We start from the raw sequence: 19893 nt of genomic DNA on the forward strand, positions 1-19893 counted from the left end.
ATCAGAAATAATTTGAAAATTGAATGAACCCATATTTTATTCATGATAGAACATAGAAAACATATCAAATATTTAAATGGAGGCATTTTGCTATTTCATGAAAATATTAGCTCACTTTCAATTTGATGGGAGCAACACGTTGCAGAAAATTGGGGCAACAAAAGGGTCGAAAAGTAAGTGGTGGAAAAAAAGACACATGATTGTTTAAGAAGTAAAGATGGGCAGAGGTTCACCAATCTCCAAAAAAACTGCGAATCGTGGAACGATTTCAGAATAGCGTTCCAGAAATCGCTGTCACAGTTCACCGTGCCATCCACAAATGCAGGTTAAAGCTCTGTCATGAAAAGAGGCTGTATGTGATCAAGAAACACCTCCGTTCATTTAAAATAAAATTTGAATCTTTATAGAAAACATGGACGCCACATCAGGAGGAGCCGGACCATCCTGTCTTCCTTCTCTCACCCCAACCGGTCGCAGCAGATGGCCCCGCCCCTCCCTGAGCCTGATTCTGCCGGTGGTTTCTTCCTGTTAAAAGGGAGTTTTTCCTTCCCACTGTCGCCAAAGTGCTTGCTCATAGGGGCTCATTTGATTGTTGGGTTTTTCTCTGTATGTATTATTGTAGGGCCTATCTTACAATATAAAGCGCCTTGAGGCGACTTTTGTTGTGATTTGGCGCTGTATATATAAAATTGAATTGAATTGAATTGCTTCTAATCAGAGCTCACTTCAAAAGCCTGCATCTCTGATTTTATGGGGTACATTAATGCCTATGGAATGGGCAGGTTGCGCATTTGGAAAGGCACAATCAGTGCTGAAAGTTATATACAGGCACTAAAGTAGCCTATCGAGGCCTTCCCTTCAGAGAAGGTCTTGCAAATTTCAGCAAGACAATGTTAAACCGCATACTGCACCTGTTACAAAAGCATGGCTTTGAGTCTGGGCAGGGCCGCCTGCAGATCTTTCACCGACTGAAAACCTTTTGCACATTGTGAATAAAAAATATCACAAAGAAGAGCCAGGACTGTTGAGCAGCTACAATCCCATACGAGACAAGAATGGGACAACATTACTCTCCCAAAAGTCCAGCTGCTGGTCACCTCAGTTCCCTAATGTTTACAAACTATTGTTACAAGAAGAGGGGATGCTACACAGTGCTAAGCATAGCCTTGTCCTAACTTTTTTTAGACATTTTTTTTAGAGCCATCAAATTCAAAATCAATTATTTTTCTTAAAATTGAACACTTTCTTAGTTTCAATATTTTTCTATGTTTATGAAAAAAAAATGTTTTTTTGGAATTGGAGTTGACTCTAAATTTTCAATCAAAATAAAAAAAATGTACATTTTACTATAGAGACTAAAATGTGCTATTGGTGTTCAAGGAATTGCAATTCCCTTGTTTGAATCGTGCCTATTTAGCAGATCCATTTTTTTTCTACGTAAATGGTTAGTCTTCTTCTTAACCATGGAATTCCACAAGGTTAAGTGCTGAGACCAATACTTTTTACATTATAAATGCTAGCCTATGTCCTTTAAGATGCACATTAAACAAATATGTTGGAGTGTTTTTATTCATCTGTGCAATATCCTAAAGTGATGCTGAAGATCTAATTCTGGCATTCATTCTAGGCTGAATTATTGCAATTCATTACTATCAGGCTATTCTAAAGTTCCCTGAAAAGGCTTCCAGTTAATCCAAAACACTCCAGCGAGAATACAAACAGAAAGAAAAAGAAGAATGTATTTCACCCATATTGACTTCTTTTCACTGGCTCCCTGTTCAATCCAGAATTTAATTTAAAATCCTTCTCATCACATACAAGGTCTTAAATAATCAGGCTCCATCCAATCTTAAAGACCATATTAATCTAATAGGGTCCTTTCTCTCATACTCCAGGCAACTTGTGGCTGCTAAAGTTTCTAAAAGTAGAATGGGAGGCCTTGTATGCAACTCTTGCCAATGCCCTGTCAGCCTGGAAACAGCTCCCAAGTTTGGGGGGGGGAGGCTCCCAGTAGACAGCCGCTCCATTTTTAAGATTACACTTTTTAAGACCACACGTTTTTGATAAAGTTTATAGTTAGGGCTAGATTCTCTGACCCTGAAGCATCACTTAGTTATGCTGCTATAGGCTGAGACTGCTGAGGTGCTGTGTTAAGCTGAGCACTTCTTTTTACTCATCTCTTTTCACTCTCTAGGTGTTTACATACCGCTGTTACATATCATTAAATTTGCCATCAGTCTGTGTTTTGTTCTCATCTTGTTTAACCTTTACCTTAAAGTTTAAAGCACCATGAGGCAGATGTTGTGATTTGGTGCTCTGTAAATAAAACTGAATTCAATGCAACTCTCACCAACGCCTGTTTCAAGAGCTGCGGGGAGTAGCTTCCTTTTATCCAGATGATTCTCATTTAAGTGTCCCTGTCACTGATGTACCTGACCTTTAAACATCAGTTTGACAGTCTGCATTGTTCTAAACAGACAGGGTTAAAAACAGAAGTCGCTTTGAAGACTAAAACTTTTTACCTCCCTGCAGTGCATTTTATTTAATGCAATAGTTACTGCCTGCAACATTCAGTGAGATTAAAAAAAACTCTCTTATTTGCATTCTTCTTGTAGACGCAACACTATACTGCATGATGCAACTTTTTACCTCTTAAAGGTTCCCTGCAGGACTGAAACACATACCTTCAGTGCAAATTAGTTCAACAACTCTCCAGAGGCATGACAGGTAGTAGAGATCTGCTGCTGGGTGAGCTATTACCCATAACTAAACAGACTTTCCTCTTTTGGTCTGTACTTCTGTGTGAGTCTAAGTACGTGTGTAGGATAGTGGTGTCTTTTACTCTATTATATCATGCACCAAGCAGACAAAAGCCATGAAAGGCCTTCATAATTAAAATGAAAAGCCTCTCCCTTCCCTATAGAATGAATAAAAGCCCTGCTTTACAGAATCACCCTGAATCTATATTCAGATTTAAATAGGACACATACTCACACACAAATATGTACTCCATACCTGCTCCAGTTTCCAGTGGAACTCAGCAGGTCTGAAAGTGTCAAGCTGAGTGAAATCTCTTCTGAGCAGAAACACCAGGCGGCAGTTGTGAACATACAGAGAATAATGGTGGCGGTTCATCTCTACAATGGGAAGACCAAGAAGAGGCATGGTCATACAAAAACATGCACACATTTGAATATAGTGCAGTTTTAAATTACACAATGTTCTAATCAGCAGGTTTATTTCAAGGAAAATTGATGTTGCTCATGTTCATGTCAGTAATTTTGTTTTTTCCTTCAGTTCAGAAATTGGCATAGAGTACAGCTTTTTACTTTCACATCAAATGGGTTTTCCACATCAGTCAACTAAACAAAGGCAGTTTAGTGAGTGTGGTCTGAGCCGCTTGCATATCTGCATTTTTTTCCTTATGGACACATACCCGCACTGAGGAGCTGGTACTTAACTTAATAGATTTTGGTGTTTTTAATGGAAGAACCAACTTTAGTCTTTCACTGGTGTGAAAACCAATATTTATTTAGCATATAATCATATAATAAAGATATTTATCACAAGTTTTTTAAGCAGTGCTAATGCTCCAGTCACACTATGGAAAAGAAGTGGTTGTAGACTGCAGGATGACCAAATTACCGTGACTGTGTGACTTAACTTCCAATCCAATTGCCTTTAAAATGCCTACTTCAAAGACAGAGATCATAATGGAATTTTTAAGTTAGATGAAAATTATTTGCAAACATTTGCCAATCAGTCTGACACTGAAACTGGCTGCAACTTCCCTCCCACAAGGCGACCTGTGCAATTGGCTTGTGAGTGAAAGCAGTGAGTGTTGCATGCCGAGCTGGTCACGGCAGCTATTTACAAACAATGTAAAAAAAATTAATAAATCAACGTAATCACCAGCCAACCACCAATTTTCCTTGTTGCAAAGAGGTTGCCTTCCCATTTTTACTCTAGTGTGATTAAGTCATAAGACGTGTAAAAGGGGCGATTGCTTCTAATTCTAATACAGTTTTCTGTCAGAAGTCAGAATTAGCTCATTTCATTTATAGTGTGTTTTTCTGTTTTTTTCTGTTTTTCTATTACTCTTCAACTCTTCAATATAAAAATAGGAACATTTGTTTAAAAAAAAAATCAATTGAATATGATGAACTTCAGTGCGATCATGCATTTAGGAACATATTATATACTCTTCATACATGAGTTATTACTATAATGGCATGAAAATGAATGTGATTGTGATATGGCTCATCACCGGCCCTGCATATCATCTGGCACACCCAGAGGAGTGATGGGATTCAAAACATGGGCATTTTATTTCACAGCTGGGCTGCACATTGAAACTGTTGGTACTTTTCACATCCTTAAGCAAAAAGATTACAAATAAAAAGTGGTTTAAAAGATGCTGGTGGTCTACAATAAACTGCTCTGCAGTTTTGCATTACAAGATCAGGCTACTAATTTCGTAAGCTAATAAGCCATCTGTGAGACCATTGTGAGCGCGTGTAATGTACAGATGGCTTGTTTAATTACACAGTGCAGGCAGCTCAGTTCAGAGATGCAGTGGGGAAAAAGTTTTAAAGAGCATTTGCCACTGTGGGCTTTGGTCTCAGCTTAATTACCCGGTTGTTTTGAAATGTTTTTTGGGTTTTTTATTATTGATTTGCGATAGGGCTCATGCTTATGGTATGTTTTGCAATGTAGGACAAAGCACAAAATGTTTAAGTGTCACTGAAAGGTCAGTGGTTTCCAGTAGTGCTGCAGGAGGAACATACTGGTCTTCAAATGTCAGCAAACTGAATCTAATGAAAAGATTAATTTGCCATTTAGTTTTGTGTATTCTGGATCTTATAAGTGAGCACAGTGAAATGATTTCCTCACCGGTCTTGTCAGAGCTGCACAGTAAGGTTTCCTTCTCGGCTCTGAGTCCTGGACTGGGCCCATGCTTCATCCATGTTGCTATGGTGAACTGGTCTGTCAGGTTTTGTGGCACCACGTGATCTGGGACATTTGCAGCCTGATGCCCATCAAATCTGTAGATAAGGTCGCTGTCTCTGCCGCTGTCCGTCAGCAGAGCAGCTGTCCAGTTTGTGGAAGGGCTGGGGGCAGGAAGGAGGTCAGTGCTGCCTGATGCTGCACCTGGAAGTCACAAAGCCATGATTAATAAATCCATCTATCCTAATGTAGCATGCAGTCTACTTGTATAGTCAACATTCATCCTGCAACAAAGACACAGCATAATTAGAAACTTCAATGCAATTCGGTAAAGCTGCCATCTGTATGTGTTTTTCTTTCAATTTAATTTAATTTTGTGCTTGGTTGAAATGATGTGATGGACTGTTTTTAATTGAGTTTTGTTTCTTTGTTGGAAGTGGGTGTTCAAAAAGCACAAAATGTTTAATGCACAAAACCTTTACAAGCTTATTTTTTCTCCGGTAAAAAAGTAATCCAATTACCTGTTCCCCCTTTCTGGCAGTAATTACAAATGAATAAAGTTACCTAACAGATTTGAAGGCACAGTTTCACAGCGTTTTCACATTTACTGTATAAACTTGCCTCAAGCTTTTAATGGGATGTAATGTCACTCCGGAATAGTAAAATGGCATGCAGGCATTTGGCTTATTAAAATGCATCGAGAGTTCAGATGTCAAGAAGTTTTTCATTCTTCGAATTAAAGTTTTCCATGTCTCTCATTATTATCAGAGTCCATTTAAAATGGCACCACCCTATTTCAACAGGGCATCAACATTCCTCACTTCCATTTAGATTAATTTACCCTCCACCCACACTCCTTTTTTCCTCACCACAGAGTTTTTGCAGAGACTTTTCAGAATATGTTTCGCGGTCGCAGCCCTTTCCAATGTGATTTGTCTGCAGCTCTACCATTGCTTTCACGCCAGATAAGGGACCTCCACACGTTTCCAAGTGCATCTTGGGAAACAGCTGCTTGCTCCCAGTCCCAGGCTCATAGTCCACCCGTTTGTTCCAACCTGAAAGGACAAAATCACTGCAACAGTTTGTAAACCTTAGGGAATTTGTTTAGTTATATCAGTGGTCTTTTGCTGTGAACCTGAAGGTATTCAGTTGCTCTCTGGAGTTATATGAATGATCTTTTCACCCCATATTACATAAGAAGGAAATTAGCCATCATGACACAAGTTGTAATGAGCTTGATATTAAATCACATCTTAGAAACAGGATGGGAAGGGTCATCCAACAAGGTGTTTACTTATATTTACTGAAACATGGTGGTGAAAGAGATTCATAACTTTGATTTTTCCTTATAGAAATCTCTGTGTTGGTGGTGGAAACCTGGTAGCTCTTGCTAAACCCACACAATATGATATCAAGTCTCCTGAGAAAAATCACACAGAGAGAAACTGACTGTGATAAGGTAGGCAAAGAGAAGTGAGAGGTGAGGTGGAGCTTGTATTAATGCCAGAGAGACTTCTTCAAAAGAGCAGCTGCAGAGGCACAGCCGACCTTTACACACAGATGATAAATAAGGTTATGTGTACAGAGGGCTTGGCCTGAATGCATCACTGCATTATGTTTTATTCATAAGCTACTATGGATTAATGGTTTTACATTAAGCTAAACGCGGGTTAATGGTCATGCAGTATGGGCTCTTTTATGAGCCAAATTACAAAGAATAATGCAACTTTGATGAGGATGTTAGCATCACATGAGATCAAGCGAGATTCGACATGATAACACTTTGATACCATCTGCAGCTTAAAAATAATTCTCTATTTTTCTCTGTGAGCAACAAGAAGAGTCCTCCAGCTCCAGGAGACATTTTTCCTGTCAGTAGTTTCATGTTGAGCAATGCTGGATGTTATGGTATAAAAATAGACACGACTCCTGTATTCTTAAATTAGTTTTTTCTTTAGTCCTGTTGTGTTAATGCCTATGACATGGAGATGACCTTTAGAAATAATTAGTGTTTCTATTATATTTATCTTGTGTGATGTTGCGCTCAGTATTACACATCCCTCAATAAATTACCCCATAGCCAAAACCACTTGAAATCACACTATTTCTTAGTACTTTTGTGTGATCCCTTTGGACTAATGTATGATTTATTTAATGCCAACTTATGTCAAAGTGATTGTTGTCACCTGAAGGTGTTGTGTTGTTTTTGGGTTTTACATTCTTAGGTAATATATATGAATTTGTGTTTCTGTCTCAGTTTTACTGTTATTCTAGTGTTTGAGGTTTTTTATACTTAGTTTAGGCTTTGAAGACCTGTATGCTGAGTACATTAGTGCAGTATATTTTGCCTTCTGGCTCCTGTTCCAGTTTTAAGTGTTTGACTTGTATCAGGCCTTGGGTCCTACACTGTGTTTGTTATTTCAGTCTTTTCTGTATACGTTGCCCCCTCTGATTCATTTCTATGTCATATGCCTTTGTCCTCCAGTGCTTCCTTTTCCCCGTCTTCATGTTTAAGTGACTATTCTTGTCTCCTTGTTTAGTTTGTGTCTCTTGGTCGCTTCCTGTTTTGCTTTGAAGGTTAGATTTCTTTCATGAACTGTGTCAGTTTTCCTTCCTGTCCTTGTCTTTCCCCTGATTACATGATTCGCCAGTCAGCTCCCAGTGTATTTATAGTCCCGTCTTATACTTGTGTCTTTTCCCTTATGTCTTCTAATTTCTTCCTCCTGGTTTCTCCTAGCCCTTTGTGTTTTTGGTTTCTGCCTGGTCTTTAGTTTCCTGGTTTTAATGGATTTTGCTTACCTTGGACTTTAATCTATGAAAGATCTGCTTACACCAATATTTTATCTATAGTAATAAACCAAATGTGAATGTGTTTTGGATCATAAAAAGTTACACTAAAGTAACTTAAACTGTTAAACTGTAGCCAAAGCAGTTCCTTGGTCAGAATGAATCATACGGGACTCAAACTAAAGATCTTCAGCCGTCTGTAATGTAATCTCTTTATCTAGATCACTTTCATTTAGTTATGTTTACAGTACTTATCGATCTGCTGGCTTCTTTTGCCGTCTTTGCAAGATATAAAGAAGCTACTCAGCTTCCCTGTGATGCCCCCCTGATGTTCATACCTGCAGTCTTCACGGCTTGAAAACTTCGTAAACCACCTCTGCAATTTTTTGTTTGTATTTTTTATTTAAATACCATATTTTTCTCAAGATATACAAAGACAACTTGTGTCCTTGGCTTCAGATTTAAGACGATGGTCATGAACTCTGTGTCTCTTGTTTGCTGTCATTGCTGCACTGTCAGTAACACAAGCTTCCTAATGTCCTAAAAATAGTTCAGAAAATAATAAGCCCCCCACAGGATTTTCTGTGTACTTAGAAATTGGCAAAGAGCAGGCTGGTTCATGGATAAATAATAGCTGTTTTGGCTTACTTTATCTTTCAGCTTTGCAAAACCTTTGTGAATATGATGGGGATAAATTTAAGCTCCTGATGGGTTAGATGTTAGATGTGGTCATGGTAGATATAAAAACAACACAACCAACTCGGGCTAAAGAAACACATTCTTTCAGACAGAACCACAGCTACCTGGTACATTTTGAGGTTTCCTACCATCAGCTACACAGTAAGCTGTATACTGGTCAGATTAAAGCTGTAAGAATACCCATCACCTCTCTCCCTCACTGTAACTTTGTTTCTTCCTTTCCTCCCTCGAGTTTTCCTCCTTCCTCTTCCCCATCTCCCCTCTCTCTTCTTATCTTTCTCTGTCTTCCTCTTTCATTCCTGTGTGAACTTGACTCCTGAGATGCTGTCAGTGTTGACAGGTGAAGCAGCAGGGGAGACAGGCTGACTCGAATGCCAAGCTGCTGCCATGTTAAAGGAGGAAGAAAAAACCCACAATCTAGTCAACTTTCTCTTCGGAGGTTTTTTGTCAGGTCTCTGATTTCCTCGAGAGATGCTGATTCTAAAATAAGAGAATTCCCTTGAGGGAAAGGATATGCAAAAAAAAACAGAAAATGCACTGAATTGCCTCCATCAATTTTGATGGCACTGCTAACATTTAGGGAAAGTGTAAGGATATTTTATCCAAATACAGATGCAAGTCAGTTTTGTCTATTACTGGCAGGTAAATTAAGGTAGCATGCAAATACTTAAGGGACTATTTCTTCATCTAACCTTGCCATCCAGGTTTGCAGACAGGCTTTACTTCAATATGCATCACCACATCCTCCTTCGCCCTCTTCTGACCGCAGTCAAAGGCCGTCACCATAATCTTGTAGCTCTGCTGTTTGTCATAACTCAGCCGCTCTGTGTTTCTGATGTTACCTACGGAAAACAAAAACACAATGGAAAAATAATTATGATTTTTCACCAGCGGAGAAAAAAAGCTGTTGTGTTGTTGTATTTGGCAATAACAAAGCAAGCAGCGCTTCCCACTGAGCAATAATTGGAAATGACTTGGCATTAAAGAAACTGCTCTTTGTACTTATTGAAGCCTTTTACTGAAAACTCAAGGTCCAGTAACCTTGTATTACATTTGAATATTAAAACCTCTCTGTAAACAGTAAATGTAAAACCGCACTGATGGATTATCTTCACCTGTCACCAGGGTAACGCTTTGAGAAAGAGGAGATGCCACAAGCCTGTACATTTTCAATAAGAGGCCTTGGGTGACTCACTGCCAGCTAACTGTAAAAGATAATTATTAGCATTTCACAATTTTCCTGTGATGTTCTCTGTTAAAGTTCACACTGGTAATGTACCTTTCTGACATAATGTCCCTTTATAGATAACTGACTGCTGTCCTTAAGCTTTTTGAATGTTTCTGTTTTATGATGGTTTTTTGACAGCTTGTGACAGCTTGATGCGTACATATTTACTGATTTGGGAAACTTGGTTTGGATTTGGAGAGATTATTGTAATATTGGCATTAAGGACTGTGTTTTCAGACCCCAGAAGACAACTGAAACTATTTTTGTGCTGCATCTGGGGGCTTGGCTGCTGGCAGAGAAGAAAATCAGTTCAGAGAACAGAAAGACAGAAAAAAAGAGAAATGTCAGAGGAAGAAAGGCAAGGAGGTCAGAATCAGACAGTTTTTACCAAAAACTCCAACAGTGAGCGTTTGATCTGCTGCTGGTGTGAACAGTAACAGGAATGCTACCAAAATCCAACCAATTATCAAAAACAGGTATACAGGTGCAGTTATGTATCATTTTAAAAGCACAATTTCCCTTCTTTGCTTATTAGCAGAGAACCTTTCTCCAGGTGGCTGATTTATTTATTTTTTAACCACTTTATCAGTTAGTTTAGTGTAGTTTTGTTAAACAAAATGAAATAAAATGATAGAGTGTCTCGGAAAACGTTTGGACGCCCTTTGAGCTTTGTAATGACTCTGCATCAATGTGACCTAAAGCAACAATCTTCATATTTTGTTTTTTAAAGAGAAGCCAAATATGCAAATTAAACATATTTTTTAAATTTACTTACTGACCTAATATGAAGAGAGAGAGTTAAGTAAGTTAGTTAAACATTAAGAAGGTTAAAAATGAAGACATTTAGAGAAAAAAAGAGTTTTATTTAAATATGTCATATAAATACAATATCTAATGAGTCGTCATATTATTAATACTTTGATATTTTGTCCTGCACTGATTTTGAGTACTATGATGCTTTTTAAAGTACAGTAACAATAGGCTGGAATATCCCTTTAAGGTTTGCATTACTTTGAAAGGGCTGATAACACAGTTTGACAGGCATGAAATAAATAGATAGATGATTAGATGACAGATGATATCAGCTGAAATACTGACATATCTCAGCGTGGTGTGCAGTGAGTCCGTAAAAATATTGAGGACACTGGACAAGTGAAGGAGAAAGTAAGACATGGCAGGCCTTAAAAAAAATCTAAAGCAGATGGGAAAAACGTGGGGGGAAAGCAACAGGTTCATTCCTCAGTTTGACAATGTTAGGAAATAATAAAGGTGGTCATACAAAATGTTGACTTTCAAGCTTGTTAGAACTGTACAAACTCCGTTTTGTCTTATATTCTGTATTTGCACATATGCTTGCACACGTTGCAAAACTCCCTGCGTCTTTTCCCATTTATCCAGTAAAATATAAAGCAATGCTCAGTATTATATATGAGAATAAATTATCCACTGGTCATTCTAAATTGCTAGTATGTCTGCACAGATCTAAGCAATATTATAGTAAATTATGTCAGTGTCAGCAGTCAAAAAGAATATGAAGTAAAACTTTCTCATGTTATTTATCAATACCTAAAAAAATATTTCCTTACAGATGATTTTGAACTCATTTAAAGAAGGATGAATGAGTACAAAAAGTAGTATCTGTAATCACAAAACAGGATGTTCTTTTCTAAAGAGCTGCTGCAACATCTTACCTCCTGTAACACTGGCTTGAAGCCCATTTATTTATACCAGTCTAAACAATGGTGCTTTGGGTTCAATAATTTTTAATTCTAAATTTACTGTCTAATTTTAAGATTACAGTTTACGCCACATCCATTAGCAGAACTACATGCTGCAGCCCATTTACGCTTTATCTTATCTTGCACTTCTCTCAGTTCACAAAATTACCATTTCTCTATAAAGAAAGTCTAACTAATATGTTTCTGCCGAACAATAATATTGTGCCTGTAAGGGCTTTAAATTGAATGAGCCAGACAACGGTAAAAGACTGAGAGAAAAAGACCAGGAGGTTGAACTCAAAAAGTAATAAGACAAAATATTAAATATGACCCTAAGAGGGGGAGATACAGTAAAGAAAGCAGTGTATGTGTCTGTTTGGATTACACAGATCAGTGTGGATGTGCAGGCTCAGAGAGACAGTAGTGCAAATCCCAAAGCTGAAATTTTATATAGGCTGATAAGCTCAGAATAGCACTTAATCAAAAATAAAATACACTCCTCCAGTCAAGTAGGGCTGGCGTAAAGCCACAAAGGAACACGGGAAAACTCAAAACAATTTAAGAGGAAGGCAGCTATCTGTCAAGTAACTTTTGAGCTATGAACCGATAAAAAGCTACCTCATGGATTACAGTATTATTCCAATAAAAAGGAATATTTTACAGTTGTCTGTTTTTCCCTTTTCATTAACATTAATCTGCTGTGCAGACAGCGTTACTTTAAAATCATCCTCGATATTATGTCTTTACACAAAGTTGTTCTCCATGGCCCGTTCCATTATTCATTTTAAAGTCTTCGGAGTATTCTCGGGCTGTCTCATGTTCGTCTTTGGCAAAGTTCAGCTGGCTGAGATCACAGTATTACATGTATGGCTGAGGAATAGTTTTCTTCTTTTCAAGACATTGGGCATTCTGTTTGTGTTCAAGTGGGACAAGAACCTCACAGCCGTTAAAGTTAGAGTAACTGTATTGGAAATGTAAAAAATTTCTCATATGATAAAAATTAAAAATTATTTTTACCAACAAAATAAGAGATTGTGCTACAAATACAGTAAGGTGTAAGTTGGAGAGCCACTACTATATCAATATACACTATATTTTGTTATTCACCGAAAGTGCATGAATTTAACTGTTTTGTGGTTAATACATCAAAAGTGTGAAAAGGCCTTAATCAGTATTACAATAAATATAAATGTCTCCAGGCAAAATGCTTTTGTGCTCTAAATATATGACATCTACAGTAAATTAACAAGTGCTATTAGACTAAATTAAATTGATTATTACCATAAAATGAGTGTTTAACAGTCTCATTTTTTTTTTTAAATAAAGAGTTAAAGTAGTTTAAAAAGAAGATCGTAATTGCTTAGCCAATAAGATTGTGGTGTCAAGAGACAAGGAAGGTGTAGATGAAGATATTGTCAATACAAACTTGTGTAGAGTGTCTACAGTCATTTGTTTCAAGTATATTTCCAAGAAAATATACTTATCCAATTAAAGAACAATTTCCCCACTTCCCAGAGCTGGAAGCATTGAAATACACAATTCTATCAAGTGACTGTTAGTTTGTGTTTAAAGCAAATAGGTCTTCCTCCTTAACTGTAATGCAATGAGTAGAAGATGTAACACACGCACTGGATAATAAGAAATACACTGTGTGACCTCAAAAAGCTTTAGAGCACAGATTACTTATGCAAGAACTGGAATGAGACAGTCAGCTTATGTTTATATTGTTACCTAGATGAATGATATCAGAATAGATGTATAAATAATGCTGACTATGATTTAGTGACGGTTACTTGTGAGGTTCCACAGGGTTCTGTGCTGGGCCCTGTGCTGTTTATATTGTACATAAATGACATATGTAGCATGTCGAAATTGTTAATATTTGCTTTATTTGCTAATGACACAAATTTGTATTGCACTGGGGAGAGGTTTGGAACAGCTTTTGAATATAGTAAAAGTGAATTAAACATTGAATGAGTTTAATATAAATTAATTATCACAAAATTTCTGAAAGAATTTCACAAGAGTGGATCACACTACATTTTTGTGTGTGGTAATTCACTTTAAATTATGTTGACAGGCTCACACAAACAATTCCCAAATGTCCAACATAAAAGTCTTAAAAACTGTAATATTATATAACATTAACAATATCTTTAAAAGTTATATATACATACTCTGTTGTTCCTTGAAAGTTTCTCAATTACCTATTGTGTGAAGGTATGGGGAAACACATCCAAAACACATCAATTCAGTTTATTTGCTACAGAAGAAAGCTAAATGAATTATAAATAGATCAGATTATTATAAACCAACCAACAGACTGTTTATTAAATTGCATGCTTTAATATTTTATGACTTAGTTGATCTCTGCACTGCACTGATAATGTACAAAGCACAAAATAATCTCTTTCCAGGATGTATTCAGAGGCTGTTTCAAAGGTATGTTTAAAAAAGCAAGGTCAAGATAAATATTTTTAAAAAAAGATGTATATCTGTAAAAGGCATAAACACGTTGAGTGATTGTGATAGGGAATTAAAAATCTGTGTGTTTAAAACTCGGGTCATAAACACTTATAACAGTGAGGTATGATTATCACTGTTTATGAAATATTAGTCTTTCTACTTGTTTAATGCTTTTTCTTGATTTATTATGTTCTTTGGGATGTTTCTGGTGATATTTACTGTAGCTAGAAAACAGCAGGTGTGAGTACCTAAAGCTTCAGCCTGAACCTATTCGGTCAATTCTTTATGTTCTTACCATTTAATTAAATCCTTTATCATCAAAACATTTTTTTTTTTTATCATTTTTTGTTTTTGATTTAAAAGAAATGTTAATAATGACCAATTTTTTATATATATATTTTTAATTTGATCGCTCCTAATCATATCACTTTCCAGCCAGACAATAAGCCACACATGTACAAAAACACTTACCATTGCGGTCTATGGCAAATGGCGTCCCGGCAGTCACAATTTCATAGTTGCAGATCTGGCTGTACTGTGGTGAACAGTCCTGGTCCCAGGCTTCCACCTTTAACAACCAACATACACTTTAATCCAACACAAACACTACTAATAACATTGTTGCTGTGTACGCTTCTTGTGGCATTGTTAGACCATATTCATTTATTCATTTATCTGACATACTGATTTTAACAATAAAGCAATGATAAAAAACAGAAAACTGATACCTGCAAAATGCTGTCATAGATCTTTCCTTCTGTTATTGATGCCTTGTACAGAGACTCCCGAAAGATTGGGGAGAACTCATTGACATCATCCACCTGGATGTGAACTACAGCTCTGGATGTAAGAAAAAGCAGGAGACAGAAGATGATGATATGTGGGATTACACACTAGGTAAAATATTAGGGGTGCAACAATACTCGCATTGATATTGAACCGTTCGATACAGTGCTTTCAGTTCGGTACGCATATGTATCGAACAATACAAAATTTTAAATTTATTTTATCAACTTTCCTTCTGACGATGCTGTCTGTGTCGAGCGCTCAGTGGATCTGCGCTCGACAGTGCAGCCTAGGCGGAGTAGTCGAACGCAGATTCACTGAGCGCAGGGCAAGCTAGCGAGACAGAAGTTAAGCTCTCCTTGCAACATGGCAAACTGAACCTCCCCCACCCTCATTCAGATGTGGCGTTTGGAACTATTTTGGTTTTCATGTGACGTATGACCCAGAAGGTAAGCGCGTCATGGACAAAAGTAAAACAGTATGTTGGATGTGCCACGCAATGCTCAATTACATTGGTGGCTAACTGCGCTAACTAGTGCGTTAGCGCAGTTAGCTCGTTAACGTGTTGGCCGTCCAGCCCCACGCACGGGGCGATCCGCGGTAGCTCGTTAACGGAGATTTGCCGTGTTGTGGCGTTAATGTCATTTCAACGAGATTAACGCTGACAGTGGGAACACAACGAATATGACTGCACATTTACTCCGACATCATCCTAGTGCAAAGACAAGTGGAAGCAGACAAAAACAACAAGCACATATGCTACAAACTTTACCTGAGTCATTTAGACAGCTGTTAGCACATGATTCTCCTTATGGGGACCTGATATGTTTAATATGCTGCTGAGAATATAGCCCAGAAAAAGCGTATAGTATAGCTTTTATTTTGGAAAGAGCCATTTCTCTGTAATAAACTCTTTTCCAAAGATGAGTGATTTCTCGATCAGATAGATTTATTTTTTTATTACTTTGTTGTTTCAGCAACATTAAATTTAAAAACTGTACTTTTGAGTTAAAATATATATTTATAATTTTAATAAATGACAAATTAAAAAGGCATGAACATTTTTTTGTATCGAAAAAATATCGAACCGTGACACCAAAGTATCGAACCGAACCGAACTGTGAAATTTGTGTATCGTTGCACCCCTATAAAATATGTAATTAATGTGGAGCTGAAATGGGTAAATAGGAAGACTAAGAATTGTGGCACGTCAGAGTACACCATTGGTCTGTATGCAGATGATATCATATTGGCTCTTTCAGATTTAAAGATCTCCCTTCCTCCACTTCTTAAGCTGATTGACAGCTTTGGCCACCTATCGGGGTTCACCATAAATTGGAAGAAGTCTGTTCTTATGCTGCTGTCGTCTGGTCTGGGCCCTGACTTCCTGTCTAGTTTGCCCTTTAAGGTCTCCCAGGATTATTTTTCATACCTGGGTATTAACATCCCTAGGAACTCAAAACTCCTCTTCAGGCTTAATTATTCGGTTCTAACTGATGAGCTCAAGTGTATGATAGATAAATGGAAACTTCTCCCACTTTCAATGATTGGCTGTATCAATATAATCAAAATGGTTGTGCTCCCTAAATTCACGTACCTATTCCAGAATGTTCCTATTTTGCCTGGGTCTTCTGGAATCTGCCTATAGTTGGTGATGCTGTGGGATGCAGGTCCAGCCCTAAATGGCTTGAATTGGAGCTTAGCACTGCTATCGAGCACACTGGAGCATCCTTGCCAGCTATCTTATTTTCAAAATCGGTTATTATTATATATTATTATTATAATGAACGAACCTCCCACCTCAAAACACTTAATTTCTCGGCTTGTTAACCTTTTTTCTTCGGCAGCCCCCTCTTGCCATATTAAAGAGGCTTGGACAAGGGACGCTGGTTTGGTTATCACTGACGATTTATGGGCTGAAGTGTTAAGCCGGATAAAACTATGCTCTGTTAACGCCCGGCTTCAGTTAATTCAATTTAAGGTTGTCCATAGACTGCACTATTCCAAAACCAAATTGAACAAGATTTTTCCTAACGTTTCCCCCAAATGTGATAAATGTAAACTTGTGGACGGTACTCTTGGCCATCTTTTTTGGTCCTGTTCTACGCTTACAGCCTTTTGGACTAGTATTTTTAGTTTCTATAGCATTGTTTACGATAGGCAACTGTATCCTGACTGTCTTATGGTGATCCTGGGCTGCTCCAGTGACTCCTTGGCACTTCCCTTTGCTGTTCAACAGGCCCTCATGTTTGGTATGGTGATTGCCAAACGTCTGATTCTGGGGAAGTGGAAATCTGCCTCCCCTCCCTGCTTCAAGAGGTGGCTCGAGGAGATGGTCTCCTGTTTATACTTGGAAGAAATTCGGTTCTCTACGTCTGATTCCATGGAGAAGTTCAGGAAGATATGGGGGCCCTTTATAGACCACATTAAGAAGGACAGTTCACGCCCTGGGTCCTGACCATGTTGTTTAAACTGCTTTCATTCTGAGCTGTTGCCCATAACTGTTATTGCATAATTGTTATCGGCTCCTCCTAGCGATCTTTGGATTTGATCTTGTGGATTGGACTCACTGGATTGTAAGTTGTTTGACATGTATACCAGTTGCTTTTTTTCCTTCCCTGCTGATCTTAATAAGTGCTGGCTGTGTACCCTGTTGTGGGGTTTGTTGCTCTGTTTTTTTTTTGTTTTGTTTGTTTGTTCCTGTGTTTTGTTTTTGATTTTGTTTTGTTGTTATTGTCTTTATTGTCTGTGTTCCTCTGTCCCGCTGTTTGTGAATGTGTAAAAGTTTTGAAACTTGCATAAATAAATACATTAAAAAAAAATAGGAAGACTAAGGCTAAGGAAAAAGCACAGATTCATCCCCTGAATGTTTTGCAAAGCTGGGTTATTGTTGTTCAAGCTTCAAATTTTTCTCGCACCTGCTTTTCCTCTCCCTACATTCAACTCTGAATTCACAATATCATCAGCTGGGAGGCATTAACGCAGCTCTCAGATAACATTTGTGCACTAAAGTATATAAATGAAGCAATAACGCAGATGTATCATGAAGTTTTCTTCACCGGTGACCTTTGCTGCCAGCAACTCCCACCGTATCTGAGCAAGCACATCTGGCTAATTAATGACATTAGCTTAATGAGGCCTATTTAGAATGTCACGCCATGATAATGTGACACACACAGACACACACAGGGTACAGTCTGTGTCATTCATCTCCCACTAAAGAAATTCATCACAGATCCCTGAGCTGATAAATTTCTCTCCGTTTCTCGCTCTTCTCCCATAAGCGGTGTCTTATTTTAGCTGCTTGGTGCTTCTGACTGGAGAACCAGAGGGTTTGATTTGCTGCTGTCCACGCCAGTCTGCCTGTCTGTCAATCTAATTCACATAGCACCGCTACACAGTTTACAGACAGACATTATATTGACAAAGCATTAGGAGGACATATCTTCAGACATATCTGCAACAGCTGTGACTGCTAGAGTATAAAGGACTGAGAGACAATAACAACAGAAGAAAGGAACTAGGAAAAGAAAGACTCAATCTCATTATCACAGTTATTGTTTTTTGTAACTCGCAGTGTAATTTATGAAGGAATTTATAAACAGAGCTAAACCTACAGGAGCCTTTTTACTTGCATATTACACTTTTAGAACAAAATAAAGATTCAAATGAATGCAAAGCCACAGACATTGCATAAACACAGTACTGTGGCAAAGTGCTGAGTCAACCCTCATTTTATTTTAAATATTTCGTTTCCAAGGAGCCAGACTTGCTTGCAACATTTAAAAGTGGTCTTAAGTTCTACAGACTTTTGAAAGTCTTTCAAAGTTTGTCTCTCGACATACTTTGGCTACTTTTTTACAGTTATCAGTCTAGACCTTTTTTCGGTCCATTTTTAGAGGAATGTAAATTTTAAACTGTATAAATGATTTTATAATTTCTTTAGTTGAATCTATAAAAAAATGACACAGTTTCACAGGCATAAAATATTATTTTTTGCACTAGCAAGGTCATTCCCAAAGAGCTATAAGCAATAAGCAGTCTGGAAAGCAACCGATTGTCAACGGCTTCATTTTTTAACATGACAACGATCCCAGACACTCTGAACAGAACAAAAGGCAGCCAACATCCAAGGAAGAGCTTTGACTGTCCTTCAAAAGGCTGGAGAATTATTACTAAAAGTTATTTTAAGAAATTGCAGGAAGGTTTCCCTAAGAGAGTTCAGGCTGCGTCGAAAGATGGTTAACCAAATACTGACTTTCAAACTCATTAAGTTTGTACAAACTCTATTTTTAGTCCTATATGCACTTATTTCCCATTACTACCACCACTGTTATCATTATCATTATTATTATTATTATTATTGTTACCACCTAAGAAATATAAAGAAATCAGGGGTGGCTCAAAACGTTTGCACAGTTTGCATTTATGGCAACGACTTTGCTGGAGATGTTTTTCTGTTTTTTAAACACTGGCATTGTTTTGTTGTTTGCTTCCCAGAAGTTAATGTGACTCACTTGAGCAGCTGCCTTTGTAACTCTGACATGTATATTTTGAAGATAACATCTATTATTTGTAAGACGTTGTTTTGTCCACCCCCTATAAATCAGCTATAGTTGCAGCTACACAAATGAGTCACACTGTGATAAATAATAACAGGCTGTGACAGTTTGTGACAGTTTTAATACTACATTTTCATAACAGTTTTCAGAAAATATACAGAATCTCACAAAAGCACAAATAAACAAGACACTTCCTGAAATGTTTGGCGCACTATAAAAAAGAATCTTTAACATAATGACGTTTTATTGATTAAAGCTAAATCGAATGCAGACACATGAACAGTCGCAGCTTGACTTACTTGTGGGATTTCTTCCAGTTTGCACCACTTGGGCCGGCCCCACAGTCATAGGCCTGGATAATAAAGGTGTACTCTTTCTGGCTCTCACAGTCCACAGGGCTACTGGCTCTCAGCACTCCTTCTCCTGATGTGCGATTCAACACCACGGCCTCAAATGGAGCATCATCGCCGTTGATCTTAAAGGCACAAATCTCCCCTGAGAGGAACAGAAATGAGGAAATGTTACATTTAAAAGAATTACACAGTCAGAAGTAGTGAGAATTGTTTTTGTTTTTTGAAGTGCAAAGACACTGATTTTTAGATAGTTTCGAGTAGGAGCTAGGTGGCTAATAAAAATCTTCTTTTTGATCTTTCTTTTTAAAAAATAGACACAAAGATGAAGAAGACAAAGGCAACACAGA

At 37.6% G+C, this 19893-nt stretch overlaps 1 protein-coding gene across 1 annotated transcript in view; it reads right to left on the reverse strand.

Moving 5' to 3' along the window:
• Window positions 1-19893, reverse strand: part of clstn2a (calsyntenin 2a) — a 171682-nt gene that overhangs the window by 30156 nt on the left and 121633 nt on the right. Inside the window, exons 3-9 of the mRNA XM_084911287.1 lie at window positions 19493-19688; window positions 14574-14685; window positions 14317-14413; window positions 9126-9275; window positions 5817-6002; window positions 4894-5151; window positions 3016-3137 (exon numbers count right to left, since the gene is read on the reverse strand). Of these exons, the coding sequence (XP_084767413.1) occupies window positions 3016-3137; window positions 4894-5151; window positions 5817-6002; window positions 9126-9275; window positions 14317-14413; window positions 14574-14685; window positions 19493-19688 (1121 nt within the window). The remainder of the gene's footprint in view (window positions 1-3015; window positions 3138-4893; window positions 5152-5816; window positions 6003-9125; window positions 9276-14316; window positions 14414-14573; window positions 14686-19492; window positions 19689-19893) is intronic.

Source organism: Perissodus microlepis, chromosome 18, assembly GCF_051167445.1.
Source record: "Perissodus microlepis isolate ML-2025 ecotype Zambia chromosome 18, ASM5116744v1, whole genome shotgun sequence".
Taxonomy (NCBI): domain Eukaryota; kingdom Metazoa; phylum Chordata; class Actinopteri; order Cichliformes; family Cichlidae; genus Perissodus; species Perissodus microlepis.